General features: G+C 41.1%; 1 protein-coding gene across 3 annotated transcripts in view; it reads left to right on the top strand.

Moving 5' to 3' along the window:
* Positions 1-20,204, top strand: part of UGGT1 (UDP-glucose glycoprotein glucosyltransferase 1) — a 90,870-nt gene that overhangs the window by 53,933 nt on the left and 16,733 nt on the right. For all 3 annotated transcript variants that reach the window (XM_030574785.1, XM_030574783.1, XM_030574784.1), the window contains 8 exons: positions 726-856; positions 3,598-3,693; positions 5,820-5,922; positions 9,101-9,180; positions 10,051-10,240; positions 13,340-13,498; positions 19,580-19,665; positions 20,055-20,139. In XM_030574785.1, the coding sequence (XP_030430645.1) occupies positions 726-856; positions 3,598-3,693; positions 5,820-5,922; positions 9,101-9,180; positions 10,051-10,240; positions 13,340-13,498; positions 19,580-19,665; positions 20,055-20,139 (930 nt within the window). The remainder of the gene's footprint in view (positions 1-725; positions 857-3,597; positions 3,694-5,819; positions 5,923-9,100; positions 9,181-10,050; positions 10,241-13,339; positions 13,499-19,579; positions 19,666-20,054; positions 20,140-20,204) is intronic.

Below are 20,204 nucleotides of genomic sequence, written 5' to 3'. Positions count from 1 at the left end.
AAATTGTTTAAAATTTATACTGTATATGTATATAATGTCCTTTGTCTGGCAAAAAAAAAAAAATCCCTGGAACCTAATACCCCTCCCCCCCACATTTACATTAATTCTTATGGGGAAATTTGATTTGCTTAACATCGTTTCGCATAAAGCTGCATTTTTCAGGAACATAACTACAACATTAAGTGAGAAGTTTCTGTACATTCCCTGTCATGTAGTCATACATTGTGTTTTATTTCTGTCATTAAGAATTCACTGGGCAACTCTAATATATCTGATGTTTGAGAAATATGATTTGATAGTGTCAAGTATCAGAGGGGTAACCATGTTAGTCTGGATCTGTAAAAGCAGCAAAGAGTCCTGTGGCATCTTATAGACTAACAGATGTTTTGGAGCATTTGATAATGTTTGCTGAGCAGCGGGATTCTGGTCTGGAATTCCATCGCACTCTCAAGAGTCTGATCTACATAATACGATGCATCTCAGTCTCCAAGTACTCGGTGGATGCTGAGAAAGTATATATTTTATATAGCGACAGGACTGATCCTCCACATTGCTGAGCACCCTCTCAGAGGTGATTAGTATCTTCAACTCCCATTGATATTAATATGACTCAAGGGCACTTGGCACCTGCAGGATTGGGCCCAAAGTATGTGTCTTTAAAATGTCTTTGACTTTTGTTTCAGCACAGTACTTACTTAATAAGTCTGACTCCATTTTCTTTGTAGATTATTGGCCCATTAGAAGACAATGAGCTGTTCAATCAGGATGATTTTCACCTGCTAGAGAATATTATACTAAAGACATCAGGACAGAAAATCAAATCCCATATTCAGCAGCTGGGAGTAGAGGAAGATCTGTAAGTAAATAGGAACAGGAACTAAGTGGACTGGTTTAAAGCAGGGCTCAAGTCAGTAACATGGCCTTCTGTAATGGGAAGAGGGGAAAGGAAGCAGATTGTTGTCTCCTTTTGTATAAAGTGCACACTAGACTATAAACAAACAGTCATGTATTCATCTTGCCAATAATAAAATATTTAGAGGGAATAAGGGGAAAAAGACATTTTAAGTTGCTGTATTGAGTTGAATCAGCTTTGATGGCCTTCGGGGCCAACACACTCTCCTCCAGAAATAAATTATTGAAGTGACTGGAAAACCAAGAGACATGCTGTCTGTATCAGTGGTTTTCAGCTTGTGGTCCAGTGAACTCTGGGGGTTTGCAGACTATGCCTAAGATTTTCAAAGGGGGACGCACCTTCATTTAAATTTTTTTACGGGACTGCATATGAAAAAAGTTGAAAACTACTGGTCTATATCATTAAAATAATCCTCTGTACAGCAAGCTTAATGGCATGGATGCAGAACATTGTTCTGTTAGTCATGGGGTTCAGGCTGTGGTCTCTTAGTTGGAGGAAAGGGGCTAGTATAGCAACAGTCATGCAGAATGGGAAGAAATGTGAAGAGGAATAAGGGTGGCACCCCAAAAAAGAAAAGACAGAGGTGCTCTCTGCACTCACTCTTCTTTCAAGCCAGGTACAGTTAAAACCCTGCTTTAGCTCACCCTGACTACAGAACAGCTCCATGTATTAAGAGAAAAATAACCTTTAAAATGGGGAAAAATATGGTTGCTGCTCCCTACTGTGGCCTATGTTTAGAATGAAATCTCTTACATTTCTACACACATCAACATAATGCTAATGGCTGGCAACACTTATTTGTTTTTGGTTTTTTGGGGGGTGCGGAGAGGGGTGGCCATATAAGATTAGATTTGAAAGTGTTTTAACCCACGGGCTTCTGGGTGCTTGGGTTTTACAGTATATGCAGATGTTGGATCACTACTATACTTACTTACAAACAGAGAAAGAGGAAGAAAATGGAAAAGAGAACATGCTATCATGATGCTGCAAAGAATTTGTTTTGTGGCCATATTGGGGTTTAGCTGATTAGCCTTAAATATTTATTTGAGTATTATAGATCCAAAATACATTTCTGTGTCAATTACAGTGACTATATAAGCATATAAGCTTATTTTAAAACTTCATTCTTAATTTATCAGCATTTCATGGTGGGACACAGGAGGAAAAAATGAATTGAGGAGGCAAAAGGGTGGAGAGACACACAGATCCTTATTATGGGTTCAGCAAAATGTATTTTAAAAATCTAGCCATGTTCAAGTTCTAAGGAACATATACAAGTTTCCAAAAGACACTGATTCCTGTACACTGCCATCTATTTACAGTTTGAATTTGTAGGATCTCTTGAGTATCCCATTCATTTAGGTTATACAGCCTGCAAAACTCACCCTTGCTTTACTGTGACCTCCTGCTACCTTTTAAAAGCCAGCAGTGTGCATTTTTTAACATAGTCAAACAGATTTTTAAGTGTAAAGACATTCACTATTGTGCTGAGACCTTGCACACCACAGTTCTATAGAGTGAGTATTAACAGTGCCATAGAGCCATTTATACCCATAGTCAGTAGAAGGGAAGGGAGAATGCTTAAGGCCTGCTCCATGAAAGGGGCTGGAGGGACGGGAAGGGAAGGAGGACATAGTTTGAACTTGTGCTGAATTTTGGGCACAGCTGAGCCAAGTTTCTAGCATATGCAGGCCCAGCTTTGGACTGAGCTCTGGATTAGAAAAGATGCCAGAATTTAGCAGATTTCATCAGATATATAGTTTTGTTATGAAAGGCTTGCACAATTGTCACTATAAACCCATGAGACTAGGAGTTAATTATGGAAAAAGCTGACAGATTCTTAATTACGGCATCACTAGTTAGCACTGCTATACCATGCAACCCAATTTTTTTTATTTAGTGTTTCAGTCTTCAGATTTATTATGTTGTCACAGAATTGGAGTTTACAAAAGGTGTTCTTCTTTAATCTGGAAAATATAAATGATACTTAAAATACTAGATTAAGTATTCAGGGAATAATAAAAGGGAAGTAATTGTCAACAGTGAATTTCTTTGTTAACTATGGCACCATGTTGCATTCAAATTTGCTCGATGCATGGAATTGCTTACCAGTGCTCTAAAGAGAATTGTAGTTTTTAAAAAAAACTTCTGGAGCTGCCCAGGAAGAGTGCTCTGCAAAGTTATGAGAGCTGGGTTCAATTAATCTCTTACTGGTCTGGCAGAGGCAGGAAGAGCTCTGGAGGCAGCATATTCAGTCACTACTAATGCAGTCTGATTTGCATTGCTCAACAATTAACCCCTCTTGTACATAATGGAGTGGTTTTTTTTCCAGAGAGAGTCCACTGGTGATCATGCCTTATGAGTGCTTAGATCTTCAGAAAAATCTTCGGAGTTACCTCAGAGAAATCATGGGATCTTTGGGTGACGGGAGAAAGGAGGATAATAGCTCCTATACTCTGGGTTAATTTCAGAAGTTTGCACCATCTGTTTTCACACTGTTGTCTCAAAAATTGCACTACTGCACATATACATTAACAATGAAGGGGTTGTTTTTGAGAGGAGTTAAACATATAGTCCATGCATCTGAGATTAGAACCTGGGCCTCTTATTTTTATATAATCTTCAGTAATACTGGGAGAAATACATAAATATTTCAAAGTACTTGAAACCCTTCTCTCTTCCAGTGCAAGTGACTTGGTAATGAAGGTGGATGCTCTTCTGTCTGCTCAGCCAAAAGGAGAGGCAAGGATTGAATATCAATTTTTTGAAGACAGATACAGGTATCGGGCCAATGTTAAATTCAGAGTACATTTGTTGACCTATGTATTTCTTCTTCCTTGTCTTTGATGTATATTAGCGCTATATCTCGTTAAACTTTGAATCGTCATTATGATCATCATGGCAAATCCCATGCAGATTTATTTTTCTGTTGCTACATAGGTATAGCAATAAAATAGTCTCGGGCACAGTAATATTTCAGAGAAGTTTTGTGTTTCACAAAACATAATAAAATAAAACATTTAAGGAGAAATTGTTTGAGTGCAAGAGCAAATGGCTAGTGCGCTTATCTACTGAGTCACTGTTATAATAATTGGGCTTACAAATTTGCCCTAATTGTAAGCTCAGTTATACAAAGTGAATAAAAGTTCATAAAATGTCACAATCTGTAGCAATAAATATTGAAGAGAAAAGGTGCAAGAGGGAGACAGACTGAATTAGTACAAACAAAGAAGCGTGTGGATATAACTCAAGGACTGTGTTAAGATCATGCTTCGTAAACAAGAAAAGAGTGGAGCCAGAAATCAGTGGGCATAAATTGCTGAGTCAGAAACTAGACCTAACTGGTGGAAAAATGATGAGTGTTTGGGCCATTCTGCTCATCACTCTCTTTTGGGGCCCTTAAAAGAAAAGATTAAAAAAAAAATGAACAGAAGCTTCTCTGACAATTGCTGGCTGGGAGATGGGTGGACTGGGAGGAACAAGCATTACCATCCTGGCTGCCACCCCTGTTGTGTCCTGGGATCTACCATAACACCATTGGGCCTTTGTCATCTTGATCCGGAGAGATGTCCTGACCAGACCGGGCCAAAGAAAGGTACCCAGATGACATTGTCACCTCCACCAGCTCTGAGATGTTGGTTCCTGCTTTCTTCCCTTCACCTTCCACCTCTAAAAAAAATATATATATATAAAAAAATCCACCTCGGTGTCTTTTTCTTCCTCATAAGATAGTATATTTTATAACACTATCGTAAAACTGTGTGGCCAAAGAGGCAGTTTAAAGCAATGCCCTAAACAGCCCAATGCAGCTACAAGTTTGCCCAGTCTCAGAGTGGCTAATAAGACCACGTGCTTTTCCAGCAGTGCAGTTGCAAGTGAAAGTCAACACCAGCGATAGAGTCTGCATTTTCTGTCTTTCACTCTCCTGTATGTTTGTTTTTTGTCATCTAGGAAAAGGGATCAGACTTCTTCATAGATTCTAAGGCCAGAAAGGACCATTGTGATAATCTAATCTGACCTTCTGTATAACACAGGCCCCAGAGAGCTTCCCCAGAATTATTCTTAGAGCAGATCTTTTTAGAAAAACATCCAGTCTTTATTTGAAAATTGTCAGTGATGGAGATTCCTCCACAACCCTTGGTAGATTGTTCCAGGATTTCAATAGCAACAGCAAAAACAATAGCTCCACCCTATTTTAGCTAAATTTTTCTCTTTCCCCCAAAAGGGACACTTACTACCATCTTTAGTACCGTCTAAGAAATGGTCAAACAAAGGCTTTTCCTTCTGAAGACTCTGCAACTAGAGGGAAAGGGAAGAAGGGATATTGTTAAGACAGAAGGCTCACTTAAAAGTATTTGAAATGTAGACTAACTGTTTTTTCCTTCTCTTCTGTATCTTTATTAAAGGTTAAAAAACTTTTAATGGTGTATTTGTCATGGGACTAAGCAGGATCAGGTCTCTGTATACCAAACCCCAAACCTTATTTAAAATTGTTTTAATGTTGGACCATGACAGTCATGTTAACACCTTTGATTCTTTGGGCCAATTTATTCCATCAAAATTAATACATCACCATCCAACGTACAGATATTTAGGCTCTTTGGCCCCAGTTCAGGAATGTATTTTAAGTACGTGCATAACTAAATTTGTTAGTCTCTAAGGTACCACAAGGACGACTTGTTGTTTTTGCTGATACAGACTAACATGGCTACCACTCTGAAACCCGTATACTTAAGTATGTGTGAGTAGTCCCATTAAGCACCTTCCTGAATTAGGAATTTTCTGGGTTTTCCGCCCACATTATTTGGGATTCTAAAAGCAGAGGAGTTTGTTGTTTATCCATAAATCTGTTTGTTTAAAATGGCTTTTTTAATTCTTGATTTTGTCCTCTTTTCTTTTTGTTTAGTGCAGTTAAATTGAGACCAAAGGAGGGAGAGACCTACTTTGATGTGGTGGCTATTGTTGATCCAGCGACCAGAGATGCTCAAAGACTTGCTCCATTACTTATGGTATATATAAAGCATTGTAATGCATTAATCAACAGTTAAAAGACAGTAAAATAGTTTAAAACTTTTTTATAATATAGTTTGTTCTGTAGTTATGGATTGTTTCTTTCCCCTTAAATGGATGGTGGCTAGGAATCGTAATGGCCTACAGTACAGTAAAAAAGCATTAGAGAAATTTACGGGTATCATGAGAGAGACAAGATTAGGTTCTTGGTATGAGAAAAGCTTCTTCAATTATGTGAGGTGCATAGTGTTTGTTAGGCATGTTGGAATGTAACATCTGATACTCCTTGACATCTCTTGTTAGTAAAATTATTACTTATTTGAAATCCCATCTTGCGTTTGACAAAATGAAATAAATACAGTTGAAAATCAAGGTAGCGGGATTATTAGTTAAACTGGAAAGAAAGGCTGAGAGGATGGGGGGTAAGGTGACCAGATAGCAAATGTGAAAAATCGGGACGGGGTGGGGGGTAATAGAAGCCTATATAAGAAAAAGACCCAAAAATCAGGACTGTCCCTATAAAATCAGGACCTCTGGTCACCCTAGAGGGGGGGCTTAGTTTATTTGAGTTATGATTAATTTCTCAGAAGGGCTCTGGACTTTACAAAATTAAAGTGCTTTGAATTCATGGATTGGAAGGTTCTCTAGAAATACAAAGCATAGAATTGTTGAAATAAAATACACGGGGTAATAATTAGATCACCAGGATATTTCTTTAATATTTTAAAACCAATCTTCACATGAAAGCCTACCATCGAAAACTTAGGGCATGTCCATATTACAGAGCCTAGTGGCAATGTAGCATAGGAGTTTTGCTAGCTTAGTAAACCAGTTGCCCAAACAACATTAGCTAAACTGATAGAGGCACTCTTCTGTCACCACAGTTTCATCTACACTGAGGTTTTTGTCAGTATAGCTATGTCAGCTAGAGAGTTTGACTCACACCTAGGCAATGTAACAATATTTGGTCCTGCCATGAGGGCAGGGCACTGGACTCGATGTCCTTTCAAGGTTCCTTCCAGCCCTAGAATCTCTGAATCTATGAATAACAATGCTGGCAAAACTCTGTAGTGTAGACCAGGCCTTAGGCCAGGGGTCGGCAACCTTTGAAAAATGGTGTGCTAAGTCTTCATTTATTTACTGTAATTTAAGGTTTTGCGTGCCAGTAATACACTTTACATTTACAGGGGCCGGCGGACGGAACCCCAGACTGGCAGCGGGCTGAGCGGGGCCAGCAGCCAGGACCCTGGCTGGCAAGGGCCGGTGGACAGAACCCCAGACTGGCACCGGGCTGAGCCGCTTAGCCCACTGCCGGTCTGCGGTTCCGTCCACCGGCCCCCGCCAGGCAGGGTCCCAGCTGCCAGCCCTGCTCAGCCTGCTGCTGGCTTGGGGTTCCGTCCATCCAGGCCAGCAGCAGGCTGAGTGGGGCAGCGGCCGGGACCTCTGCTGGCAGCAGAGTGCCACTAAATATCAGCTCCGTGCCACACTTGGTACACGTGCCACAGGTTGCTGACCCCTGCCTTAGGCTATGTCTACACTACTAATATAGCAATACTGGTATACAAAGTGCTCCCTAGTGTGGACTGGCAAAGATGAGCTTTATATGGGTACAGTAAAACCATCCTCCATGAACAAAACCAACTACACTGGTAAAAGTGCAGCTTTGCCTGAATAGCTGTGTCTGCACTACAGTCTTCTGCTGGCACAGTTATGTCACTCAGGGATTACCCCTCTTTACGCCCCTGATTGACATAGCTACGCCAGAAGAAGACTAGTGTAGATGTAGTCCTAGATGACTCCATATTTTGCAGTATTTTTCTGTTTTGACATGGATAAAATTAGACTCTTATCTCACATTTGTGAGAGATTCATTCAGATAGACTATATCAGATAACTAACTTCAGCATGTCAGTGAAATGCTAATTATGGTATACTATGTAATAAATAATTAAAAAGGCATGGTAAGGCCAGGGCTGGATAAACGCAGGGGGTTTAGGGACTGCAGTCCAGGGCCTCAGGCTAAGGGGGGCCCCGCAAAAATAAATCCCTAATTATATACAATTCACTGGTCACCAACCTGTTGATCGCGATCAGCTGGTTGATCCTAGAGCCTCAGCCAGTCGATTGCAATCTCTGGGCCACTAAAAGTCCAGTGGTGCAGCATGGCTCAGGCAGGCTGCCTGCCTTCTGTGGCCCCACACCGATCCCGGAAACGGCCAGCGGCTGGCATGTCTCTGCGGCACCTGGCGGGGGACAGCTAAGCATGCTGCTCCTACCCCCAGCACTGTCCCTGCAGCCAGCCAATGGGAGCTGTGGGGGCGGCACTTGGAGGCATGGGCAGTGCGCGGAGACACACTGTGCCCCTCCCACCAGGGGCATGCAGAGACGTGCCAGCAGCCAGCAACTTCTGGGAGCCTGAGCCCTTCTGTGCTGCTGGCCAGGAGCCACCTGTGGTAAGCGCCTCCTGGACGAAGCTTGCACCTCGCACCCTGTCCTGCACCCCAAGCCCCTGCCCTAGGTCAGAATCGCCTCCTGCACCAGACTCCCTCCCAGAGCCCTCACTTGCACCCCAACACTCTGCCTCAGCCTGGAGCCCCCTCTTGCACCCAAACTTCCTCCCAGAAATAGACTAATATAACAGCTGCCCTAAGATAAGAAGTAGGCTATTTTGAATTAACTATATTCTGCATGTTTTAAGACTGAAATTTAACCATAGAACAACTTTATGTTAATTTAAAAGGCAAGTTTAGTATAGCATTAATAGCCTCGATGCCATAATTGTGATGATTTTGTTTTAAATTAGGAAAAAGACTTGTATATAGGGGCCCCACAAAATCTAATAGCCCCGAGCTTACAGGAGAGTTAATCCAGCCCTGGGTAAGGCCACTCTCAAATAATTTTTTATTGGATCATTTTATACAAGTTCAGTTCCACAGACAATATTTTTGAGGGAGAATCTGTCCGCATCTCGTCAACTACTTAGAATATCCCCAAAGTCCTATTTAAAATCATGGTACAGCAGGTAACTAATTCCCTTCACCAATTCAGTCAAATAAAATTTGTGGAAAGCAGGGTGAGAAGGGAGATTGTTAAATGCTCACTAAGGCCTAATCTGCAAAAACAGTACTCATCTCTCTAGTAGGAATTTTAAGGTATATGTCTCTCTCATATTTTTAGGTTTTGAACCAACTGATAAACATGAATCTAAGAGTTTTTATGAACTGCCAGTCCAAACTTTCTGACATGCCTCTGAAAAGGTAAGAAATACCATGTTGGGGGAAAACACCTTAGTGTAAACAACAGCATTAAAACATTTGTGGGGATCATTTACAGGAGATAAACATGCAATTCTGAAGTCAGAAAAGGCCCCTGAAGGCAACAGTTCTGTTTCATGGCATCTTTGGAGGTTTCAAAATTTGTTTTCGTTCCACAATGGAATAAAAACTAACCCTTTTGAATGTTTTTGCAAAACCAGAGTTGTGCTGAAATGTCCTCTTTGGGATCGAAACATGAGCTTTTCAGTTCAGGAAGGGGGTGTGTATATCTGTCTGCCTGTGTCTAGAAACTGGTGGGTACGGCACTGGCATGGGATGTGGGAGATCCAGATTCAGTTCCCTGCTCTGCCTGATTCAGAGCAGAGTTTTGACCGCTCTGAATTGAACAGAGCAGGGACCTGAACATGGATTTCTCGTATCCCACTGTCCTAACCACTAGCCTGTAGAATGAGAGTCTCTCTCCCCTCCCTCCCCCATGACAACTTTATCAAAATCAGTATGTCTTAGCATATTTGCTCACTTCAGTCTCTGGAATCCCTGCTATGACTTTAACTATAGTGGTTCAAATGCAATATTAAGATATTGTAGCTATTCAATAAGACACTTCAGAATTTAATGAGAGTCTAGATCCTTCTGGTAAAGTAAAATATTTAATTAGTCAAGATGAAATTTGACCTATGTTAAGTGTGATCTCTTAAGCAAAGAGCCCATACATATAGAAGGGAACAAAGGTCCAGTAATGGGCTTTCAGAGGCTCTGAGACTATCCTTTGGAAAGATGACTGTCAGTGAAAGTTAAAAGGCATGAAACATGGCAGACAAATATTTTAGGATTTTCCTTTTGAAATTTCAGCTTTTATCGCTACGTTTTGGAGCCCGAGATTTCTTTCACAGCAGACGACAACTTTGCTCCTGGTCCAATTGCCAAATTCTTGGATATGCCTCAGACTCCACTGTTCACTCTGAACCTAAACACCCCTGAGAGCTGGATGGTGGAGTCTGTCAGAACTCCATATGACCTTGATAACATTTATTTAGAGGAGGTAAGAGACTTCAGTATTTCCTATTTGTTTAGTGTGCTTGTATATGATTTTTCTGGGGCTCATCTTTTGGAATTTGGAAGCTCAAAACAATGCAATGCTCTAGACAGATGAGGGGAATGCCACATTTACCCATTCCAGGCTTACTGCAGGTTCCACAGAAAAAACTGCATCACATGTGTACAGCATTTCATAGAAATGGTACTGAACTAGAAAAGAAGAAATGGTATTATGTGACCCCATCCTTTTTTTTTAATGTTTTTTATATATATAATGAATGAGTTTTTCTGATAATGCTCCATGTAGTGTCTTGAATTTTTAAAAAAATAATTTGTTCAGAATTTAAGGGTTTTTCAACTCCTGTTTGTTTAAAGGGATTTTTTGTGTAGGCCTGAGACTATCACCGCAATGGTCAGGCCCACCCACCACCTCCCTTCCTTTTCTCTCTGAACACACACTTGTCCTGCTGTTTGCTCCCTGTTCATTTTCAGTTCTGCTGTCACTTTTACTGGTAGATACCCACTTTTAGGGGCTGGGGTTGAGCATGCACCACCACCAAATAGGTAAACTGAGAAAATACAAAAGAAACTGGAAAATAAATGTTCTCTTATCTTTCCTTTATAGTAACCTGAGGAGTTAGTTGTCATAATAATAGGTCCACTATTTTCAGATGGAAGGGGGATTTTTCAATTTGATGGTGATCCTTTAAAATTTTATATGCTATCAGAAAAATCTGGAGGGGGGGGAAATAAAAAGAAAAAAGGAAAGAAGTGAAATCAAGAGGACTCCATGTTTAATCCAAGAATGCTGATAGTAAAATAAAGGAAGTATATCTGTCTGTACTGTCACTGGTTGGCATTTAGAAAAGCTTTACAGCATGGAGTGAATAAACCAAGTACTGTTGACAGTCACAACTTTCTGACTTGCTAGTCTAATAACTGACATTAGCTAATCAGGTCATAGATACTAGTGTTTGCCTCTTATTACCTGCATTATGAGGTATACCACACTCACCTACACTAAGCTTAGGAAATTGCGAAGTGATGTAAGGTGAACATCTCTTTCTTGCTTCAGAGTGCAAGCTGATAAGCCTGAGTAAGTCTGAAAGTACCATTTTCCCTCCCTTGGATTAAGCCATTGCACTGGTGACGAGAAACAATTAGATTTTATTTTAAAAAATAATTGTGTGTGTATCTAGTGTATGTGCAAGATGCCAGATTGAGTGCCCTGGAGGCTGAAGTCCTCTATTTATCCACAGAACAGGTTTGGCATGGGCAGTGGCAGTGCAAGCTTCCCCACCAATGTGCCTCAACCCTGACCTGGAGGAACCACCTCTAGAGGTGAGAGGGTAGTTCAGTCTCCAGAACCATTCAGTCCTTGGCTTTGTCTGCTAAGATTGTAATAGTAGTGCTAACTGAGAGGGTGGCTCTTGTGATATGGACTTCTGTCCACTGCAAAGTGGAGCAAGACCACCAAAATCACTTAGAATAGAATATCAGGGACCTCAGGATATCATCTAGTCCAACCCCCTGCTCCAAAGCAGGACTAGTCCCCAGATAGATTTTTGCCCCAACTCCCTAAATGATGGCTCTCTCAAGGATTGAACTCACAACCCTGGGTTTAGTAGGTCAGTGCTCAAACCACTGAACTATCACTCCTCCCTAACTTCAGATAGGCCACTCAAAAGCCAACAGTTGGTAATAACTTTTGGCCACTGCCAATCTAGATTACATTCAGACTGAAAATCTTTATAACCTATTACCAAGTCACCTTTATTTTTGTCTCCCTCTAATGTATCTGGTAAAGCCCAGTGCCAGATGCAGTACAATGCATTACATAGGCCAATGGTTGGCTCTAGCATCAATGATCCTGTACTAATTGTAAAGCAAACTGTATTTGTATCACTGTTAATTTATTGTTTTAAACAATTAAATTATAAATTGGCAACGAAAGGGACAATACTAAAAATTTTAAACCTCTAAATTTATTTTTACCAATTGTATTTTACTTTTCTGTGCCTGAACACATGGAAAGATTCTGAATGTATCTGAGACATCTATCATCTAATCTAATCATCATCCCAAATCATTAAACAATACTGGCAGTGTTTTTGTGTGTGAGATCTCTGAGATGCAGATCACTGAAAGTAACAATTAAACTGAGCATTCTGGAGCAGAAAGGGAGGTTGGACCATCTCACAAAATATCATAACATTCTTCACAATTGATGGTCTCCTCAGGAGAAGGTCTAAGACCAAGATAGCAGAGGATTAGGATTGAGGTGCCTTGAGAACTCTGGGTGGGTAATTTTGCTCTGCAGATTTGTCCTGCATTATTTGCAGCCGATTGCATCAGTCTCTTTCAGACAGCACTTAGCATACTGTGGGCATTGTGAAAATATGTCTATGTATATAAAGATTAAATTATTGTTTGTTTTAAATTAATTGGGAATGAAGGATGGTCTTGGACTGGACAGAACTCAGCAAATCTGGGTTCCACTTCTAGCCCTGTCACAGACTTTCTGTGTGACATCAGGCAGGTCACTTGAACTCTCTCTGCCTAAATTCTCCATTTTTAAGGGCTTGTCTACACTACCTGCCAGAATGAGGAGCGCAAGCGGAGTCAGCAGAAGAGTGTCAGGTGTTGATTTACCGCAGTTAAAACACTGCGGTAAGTAGATCTAAGTACGTTGACTTCAGCTACGCTATTCACATAGCTGGAGTTGTGTATCTTAGATTGACCCCGCACGGTAGTGTAGACAAACCCTAAATGCTTCTGTTCTCCCACCCTTTCTCTTGTCTTGTTCTTCAGGGTAGGGACTGTCTCATACTATGCATAAATACAGTGCCCAGCTCAGTGGGGTCCTGGTCTCCTTTGGGGCCTTTAGGAATTACTTTAATACCAATTAATAACTATCCACCCAAAACACCATCCCCTGAACCAAAATAAAAAAGTTTTTTTATTTAAAAACAAAAATTGAACGATAAGAAAATGAGTTAAAGATTTTAGAGCATAATCCAGCCACTAGGAAATGTAGTCAGAATAACTGGTTTGAGTTATTTCTAAATGGCAGCAATGGCTCTTTTTTTTTTTTTTTGGGCAGGTGGATAATAGAGTAGCTGCAGAATATGAATTGGAGTATCTGCTTCTGGAAGGACACTGTTATGACATCACTACAGGACAGCCACCTCGAGGACTCCAGTTCACACTGGGAACTTCAGCCAATCCTGTCATTGTTGATACCATTGTGATGGCCAATTTAGTAAGTGACTGGTTTCATACAGGCAACAAACTACGTTCCTCAAGGTTCTATCCTCTATGTTGCTCATGATATATGCAAAGCCTATTGGCAAGATCATTAATAGGTACAGATTGCCTTTTAATATGTTGACAATACATGTGAATATTGCTTGCACCCTAATGGATCTTGCAAGTTTGGTTGCAGTTATGGAAGAATGGTTGGATTAGGTTGCTGGTGAGATGTGTCAGAGCACTTTATTCCTAACACCATCAAGGCAGAAGTGTTGCTTTTGGAGAGGGCTGTCAGTTGTTGTTATCATGATGCTCTTGGTCCCTCCATATCCCAGCTTATTGAGAGGACTCTTGCAGGTGTGTGCCATCTTAAGCATATTGACGTCATGTTGAACAAACTCTTCCCATGAAAAACCAATCAGTTGTGTAATTTGTGTAGGCTGGCCCTTGTCTCCAAAATAACCTTGTAATAGCAACTCGCATCCTCACACCCATGAAGCTGTCATTTTAATTCCTTCCTAGCATGGCTTCTTCATCACATTCTGTTCAGAGTACAGTAACGTGATTGTTCACCTGATTTTATTATTTCCATTGGCTACCTGGGGAGTGAGAGCTGATCTGAAATTGACCTTGTTGATAGTTAATCATGCTGTCCTGGCTATGTTCAACACCAACTTGAGCCTTGTCCAGAGAGGTCTTTGAAGCCATCCATTTTTTAGGATTCCCTCATAATGTCTTAGGTCAGCAGACCTCCATAGCTTTGCTAAAATGGTTCCCAGGAGTGGAAGTAGTTCCTTCTTGACAGTTGTCTCAGTTTATTCTCCCATTTTAAAAACAGGAAATATAGTACACTCCTTTATAGTCTGGGAGTTCAAGGTAGTAAAATCTTATTCTGTGGGCAAGTGAGTGATAGAAAGGGAAGAGATGTCATTTGTTCTGTAAAAATCTATAGAATCATAATTTCAATGATGTCACCCTCTGCAGAGTGGGTGTGTCTCTCTCTGCCCTTCCCTCCCCCCCCCCCCACTTCCAGATCCAGGTCCTCTGGTTGGTGGAAATTGGCAATACAAGATCACCGGAAATGGGTCAAGTTGGAAGAAAGAACTCTTGCCTGATACCTATGAATACAATGTATCTAAGAGGAGAAACCTAGAACAGTTATGTAGCTATATATGCAAGAAAAATTATACTTAACAATTAAACATTAACACCTTAAAAATTAAAACAACTTAAAAATTATACTTCAACACAGGGATGCATTGCTTACATAAAAATAGACATCCTATGGATGTTACCCTTGACATGTAGGACTGAAAATTTATTCATCTAAGTCATCATCAGTGTCATCTCTGTCTAGGACAACATTGCTAGACACTTGCACTTCTCCAGGCAGGCTGCTGGCCACACGTTTGCAGGCTGGTGAGCACCCGATCTTTATACACCAGTATTTGTTTAACTGAAGGATTGATTTGGGAGTGTGTGATATTTCACGTATCACTGGTGTGATAAGGGAAGCGTAGTTTTGGATGTGATCGATCATCCCAGAGCCATTCACTGATTGATAATTTGCCCTCTTGATAGCAGGTATAAACGTACCCCTTGTCGGTGGCAGTTTTTCTCCATTTGTATGGTTCTTGGAAAACATCCATCAACATAGCTCTGTAAGTAGCATAATGTTGGTCTTCAAATGGTAAACTCAACATATGAATGCTTCCAGTGCATTTGTGACCTCACCAGTAACGACCTCAGCTGTTTCAAGCGCCTTCAGAGCAAGCCAGAATCAAGCGGAGTCCCACAAGGGTTGTTTCTGGGGCCGGTTTTGTTCAATATGTTCATTAATGATCTGGAGGATGGCGTGGATTGCACCCTCAGCAAGTTTGCAGATGACACTAAACTGGGAGGAGTGGTAGATATGCTGGAGGGTAGGGATAGGATACACAGGGACCTAGACAAATTAGAGGATTGGACCAAAAGAAATCTGATGAGGTTTTACAAGGACAAGTGCAGAGTCCTGCACTTAGGACAGAAGAATTCCATGCACTGCTACAGACTAGGGACCGAGTGGCTAGGCAGCAGTTCTGCAGAAAAGGACCTAGGGGTTATAGTGGACGAGAAGCTGGATATGAGTCAACAGTGTGCCATTGTTGCGAAGAAGGCTAACAGCATTTTGGGCTGTATAAGTAGGAGCATAGCCAGCAGATTGAGGGACGTGATCATTGTGATGAACTGGGACTGTTCTTAATGTGGTCTGTGAATGCTGAGTGGGGAGGGTTGGCGTGGAAGGACGGTCTGCACTGGGGGATGGGAGACGGGCCTAGAGGGAAGATACCTGAGCATGTCACATGAGAACCCAGGAAGGGATTAGAGGCCAGGTGACACTTCTGCCCAGGAAACTGAACAAGGGCTGGGGGAGAGAGGGTTTCTGGAGGTGGCTGGTGTAATGGAGGGAAGCGCAGATGGGGCTCTGATCCCCCAGTGGGTCTGTGGCGCCCCTGGGACCCCAAGATGGACCTAATTGGGGAGGATCCTATTGTCCGTGTTTGCAAGACCTGTCTTGGACTGTGTTCCTGTTGTCTAAATAAACCTTCCGCTTTACTGGCTGGCTGAGAGTCATGGTGAATCGCAGGAAGCTAGCGGTGCAGGGCCTTGTGTCCCTCCACACTCCGTGACAATCATTCCCCTCTATTTGGCATTGGTGAGGCCTCATCTGGAGTACTGTGTCCAGTTTTGAGCCCCACACTACAAGAAGGATGTGGGAAAATAGGAAAGAGTCCAGTGGAGGGCAACAAAAATGATTAGGGGGCTGGAGCACATGGCTTATGAGGAGAGGTTGCAGAAAATGGGATTATTTAGTCTGCAGAAGAGAAGAATGAGGGGGGATTTGATAGCTGCTTTCAACTACCTGAAAGGGGGTTCCAAAGAGGATGGATCTAGACTGTTCTCAGTGGTAGCAGATGACAGGACAAGGAGTAATGATCTCAAGTTGCAGTGGGGGAGGTTTAGGTTAGATATTAGGGAAAAACTTTTTCACTTGGAGGGTGGTGAAGCACTGGAATGGGTTACCTAGGGAGGTGGTAGAATCTCCTTCCTTAGAGGTTTTTAAGGTCAGGCTTGACAAAGCCCTGTTTGGGATGATTTAGTTGGGGATTGGTCCTGCTTTGAGCAGGGGGTTGGACTAGATGACCTCCTGAGGTCCCTTCCAACCCTGATATTCTATGATTCCTAGGAGAGTGGTCTTCAGAGACTAAATCCAGTGCCTTCCAGAAAGACAATCTGGTCTTTCCAGCCAATCTTCCAGTAGTGTCAGACCCTGAGAGGGCGTGGAAACCTAGAAATGTGGTGGCTTTTAATGATCCTAGTGGTAGGAACACATCTCTGAGGGATATACAGTGATTCTGTTGCCCAGCAGCAGGCACAAAAACAGAATATTGCAAAAAAGTTTGGAATGGCATCTCAGAGGAGCACTGGAACTTTAGTGTCCTGTATGCAAACCTGGACTTTATTAGCACCTCTCTCTGGGGTAGATAGTATGCAGGATAATTTTAGTGTCAGCCTCCTCTTGGGAACTACAAAGAAATTCCACTGATCAGTGCAAGGCAACAGCTTCATTATGACTTCTCACATGTTGAAACTGCTTGATGGATGCCTTCGGGCTTACTGCAGAAAAAGCAGGGGTTCTTCTTGAAACGCATGCCATGGGACCTAGTGTAAGGTGAGCCTTGCCCACAGCTGTCACTTGGTCCACCTTCTTCAACTTTTTCCTGATGCTTGAAGTACTTCCTTTCCAACCTTGCTAAATACAGTTTATGGGTGCACTCCCTAGAGTATGTAAGGTGCCACCAAGCATTATGTTTAACCGGGTCTTCCACGGTGACACTCTCTTTGTCTTCCCACTGATGCCTAAAAATGATCAAGACAAAAGTAAACACAAGGATTTTGTAATAAATTACTGCGAGATTGTACTTAATTATGTTATGTAGCTATATACATCCCGTTTGGATATGGATTCCAGCTGGATACCTTCTAGCTGGATGCTGACATCCTAGCCGGTGCCTCATCACCATTCTTTCAGCATAATAAACAAAGCTGATACTCAATACCACTGAACTGTTTTTTTGCCACACTCCTTCTATTTATTGTAATCTGTAACATTAAAAAAAAAATGAATCGGGTAATATGTTCTGAGCATGAAGTGACAAAACAGTACTGTCACTTGAGGGCCACAATTTAAATTTGCGAGGGCTGAATATTTGACATTGCTGTGTAAAAATATTATTTTAAAAAATTGATTAAAAAAACCCCCTGTTTTCTCAAATACACTTCTACATAATTGTTATAGGTTTGTCATGTTTGGTACCACTGTGTTTGTGGGAAAAACAAACCCAACCTGATATGATACCCAACTTGACACATTTCCGATGTCACTGTATTACCAAAATTTTCATAAACTGGAGGACCTGAAGCTGGGAGCTGAGGGACAGCGAGTTCCTCCGATACCACACCATAGAGGGTGACACGTTGAAATTAGGATTATTATTATTATTATTATTATTATTATTATTTTTACAAATCAGCTGACACTCCCTTTGCTTCCTGTCATTAACTTGTCCACAGCATTACATATGCTCCCAGACTGTAAGTCTTTTCTGTAATTCCCTGAGGCTATGGCTACACTAGAGAGCTTACAGTGGTGCAGCTGCAAGCTCTCTAGTGTAGCAGCTCTAAAGGGATGAGGGATAGCTCTCCCATTGTCTTCATTAATCCATCCCCAACAAGCTGTGTTGTCAGGAGCAGCTTTCCCACCGATAGCGCTGTCCACACCGCAACTTAGGTAACTTATGTCACTCACAGGGGTGGCTTATTCACACCCCTGAGCGACATGATTTATATTAACATATGCGGTAGTGTAGAAATAGCCTCAGTGTCTACTAAGGTGAATATAGGCCTGATGAAAGAATTAATAAGGAGCGAGATTTTCACAGTTGATCTTTCTGTGTTGCACAAATCTCACCTCTTTAGCTGACAACATCCAGAATGTTGCTGTAAGATGAGCAGTGGGTATTGTGATTGTGCATGCCCACAGGTGGGGAGTGGCTCAGATTTTTGTAAAACAGTTGTTAATTAGCCATGTGGGGGGGGCGGGGAACTACATGCTGCATTTGTTTGTTTTTTAATGGATATAGACTTACCTCACTTTGCTGTCTTTTCCTTCTTATAAGTTTGGTCTCTGAACAACTGAATCTGAAGGGATTTGGAAATGGTCTACTAAGCATGCACACTGCATCATTTTCCTTAACTTCAGAAACTTGGACTGTGGTGCGCTTTCTCCAAATACTTGCACATGCATCTCTTTGACTGTGCAATCATAATTACACATTTGGTGGCAGAATGAAAGAACATGCGCTTATATGAGGCATCAGCACAAATATTTAGACCCTCATCAGATTTTGTCACCTTAACAATTAATTTTCTGATTCTTCTGCAATTAAAATCTAAAACTTGATGTTGCAATAACATACTTTTATGTATGTGTTCTGCATAGTATTTTTTTTTAAGTTGTACCAGAGTGGTGTGTTGCACCAAGAGTAGGATGTTAAATCTTCCTGCTTTAGCAGTGACTCTTCAAAGAACATTAGTTAAAGTCCCAAACAGTGTAACATCAGAATGAATCAAACATGTACTGAAGCTGGATCTTTTATGGATCATTACAGTGGTTAGCTGGTGGTGGCTTGAAAGATTTTTTTTTTTTTCTCCTCCCATTGAGGGAAGCCCACAAGTTAGACATTCTGGGTCATCTCTTCAGAAAAACAGGCTGAAAGTCTGTGTTTGGCTTCTGCTCCGACAGTAACCACTTGAAAAAACTCTGCCTGTTCCATGGGTATTGCTTACTTTGAAATGGGAAATTTCATTGGAAATGGTAGAACCTTTCCTGTTCTTATCTGTGTTTTGAAGATTAAAGACGTTTTAATCAGCTGATTTATGAGCAAATATATACAAATCTAAAATGGTCGAACTGTATACTGCTAGGAAAAAATAGCAAAAGTAGTTTCTGTTTTCAGTTAAAACAGCATGTCACCTTTTTCCTTTACAGGGCTACTTCCAATTAAAAGCTAATCCTGGGGCTTGGGTTTTGAAACTCAGAAAGGGGAGGTCTGAGGACATCTATAGAATCTACAGGTGAAACTATATGATATCTTTTTGGTTTTGATCCTGTGAACATTTTGAACTTGACACACACAATATTGGTGTCTATGGATCTAACAGTTCCTTTACAAATAGCAACTAATTGTTAGATGAAAATTGCATGCCCTGCCAGACGCACTATTTGTTCCACGAGATTAAATCAAATAAATCCCCTTTGTGATCTTGTATGAGTATGTTCACTTTTGTATTTATTGGATAGGTTTGTATGTTTTATGGTGTTAAGATTTAATCAGGGAGGGAACAAGGCTGTTATGAAAAAGATCTTTATGAAAAGTGCTCATGAAGAAGAAGAAGTAGGAAACAAAATGGCCCCTGTTCTGAGATGATGGTTACAAAGCTAAATTTTTTTTAATTATTTTTAGCCATGATGGTACAGATTCTCCACCTGATGCCAATGAAGTTACTGTTGTTCTTAACAACTTCAAGAGCAAAATTATTAAAGTGAAGGTGAGTTTGAAAACTGTACTGCAAGAGCTCCTCTGGAAGTAGGGTGGTTGGTTTGAGGATATGGA

This window comes from Gopherus evgoodei, chromosome 9 (assembly GCF_007399415.2).
Source record: "Gopherus evgoodei ecotype Sinaloan lineage chromosome 9, rGopEvg1_v1.p, whole genome shotgun sequence".
Classification (NCBI taxonomy): Eukaryota; Metazoa; Chordata; order Testudines; family Testudinidae; genus Gopherus; species Gopherus evgoodei.
Note: the sequence above shows the minus strand (reverse complement) of the source record. Positions and strands in the feature narration are given on the sequence as shown.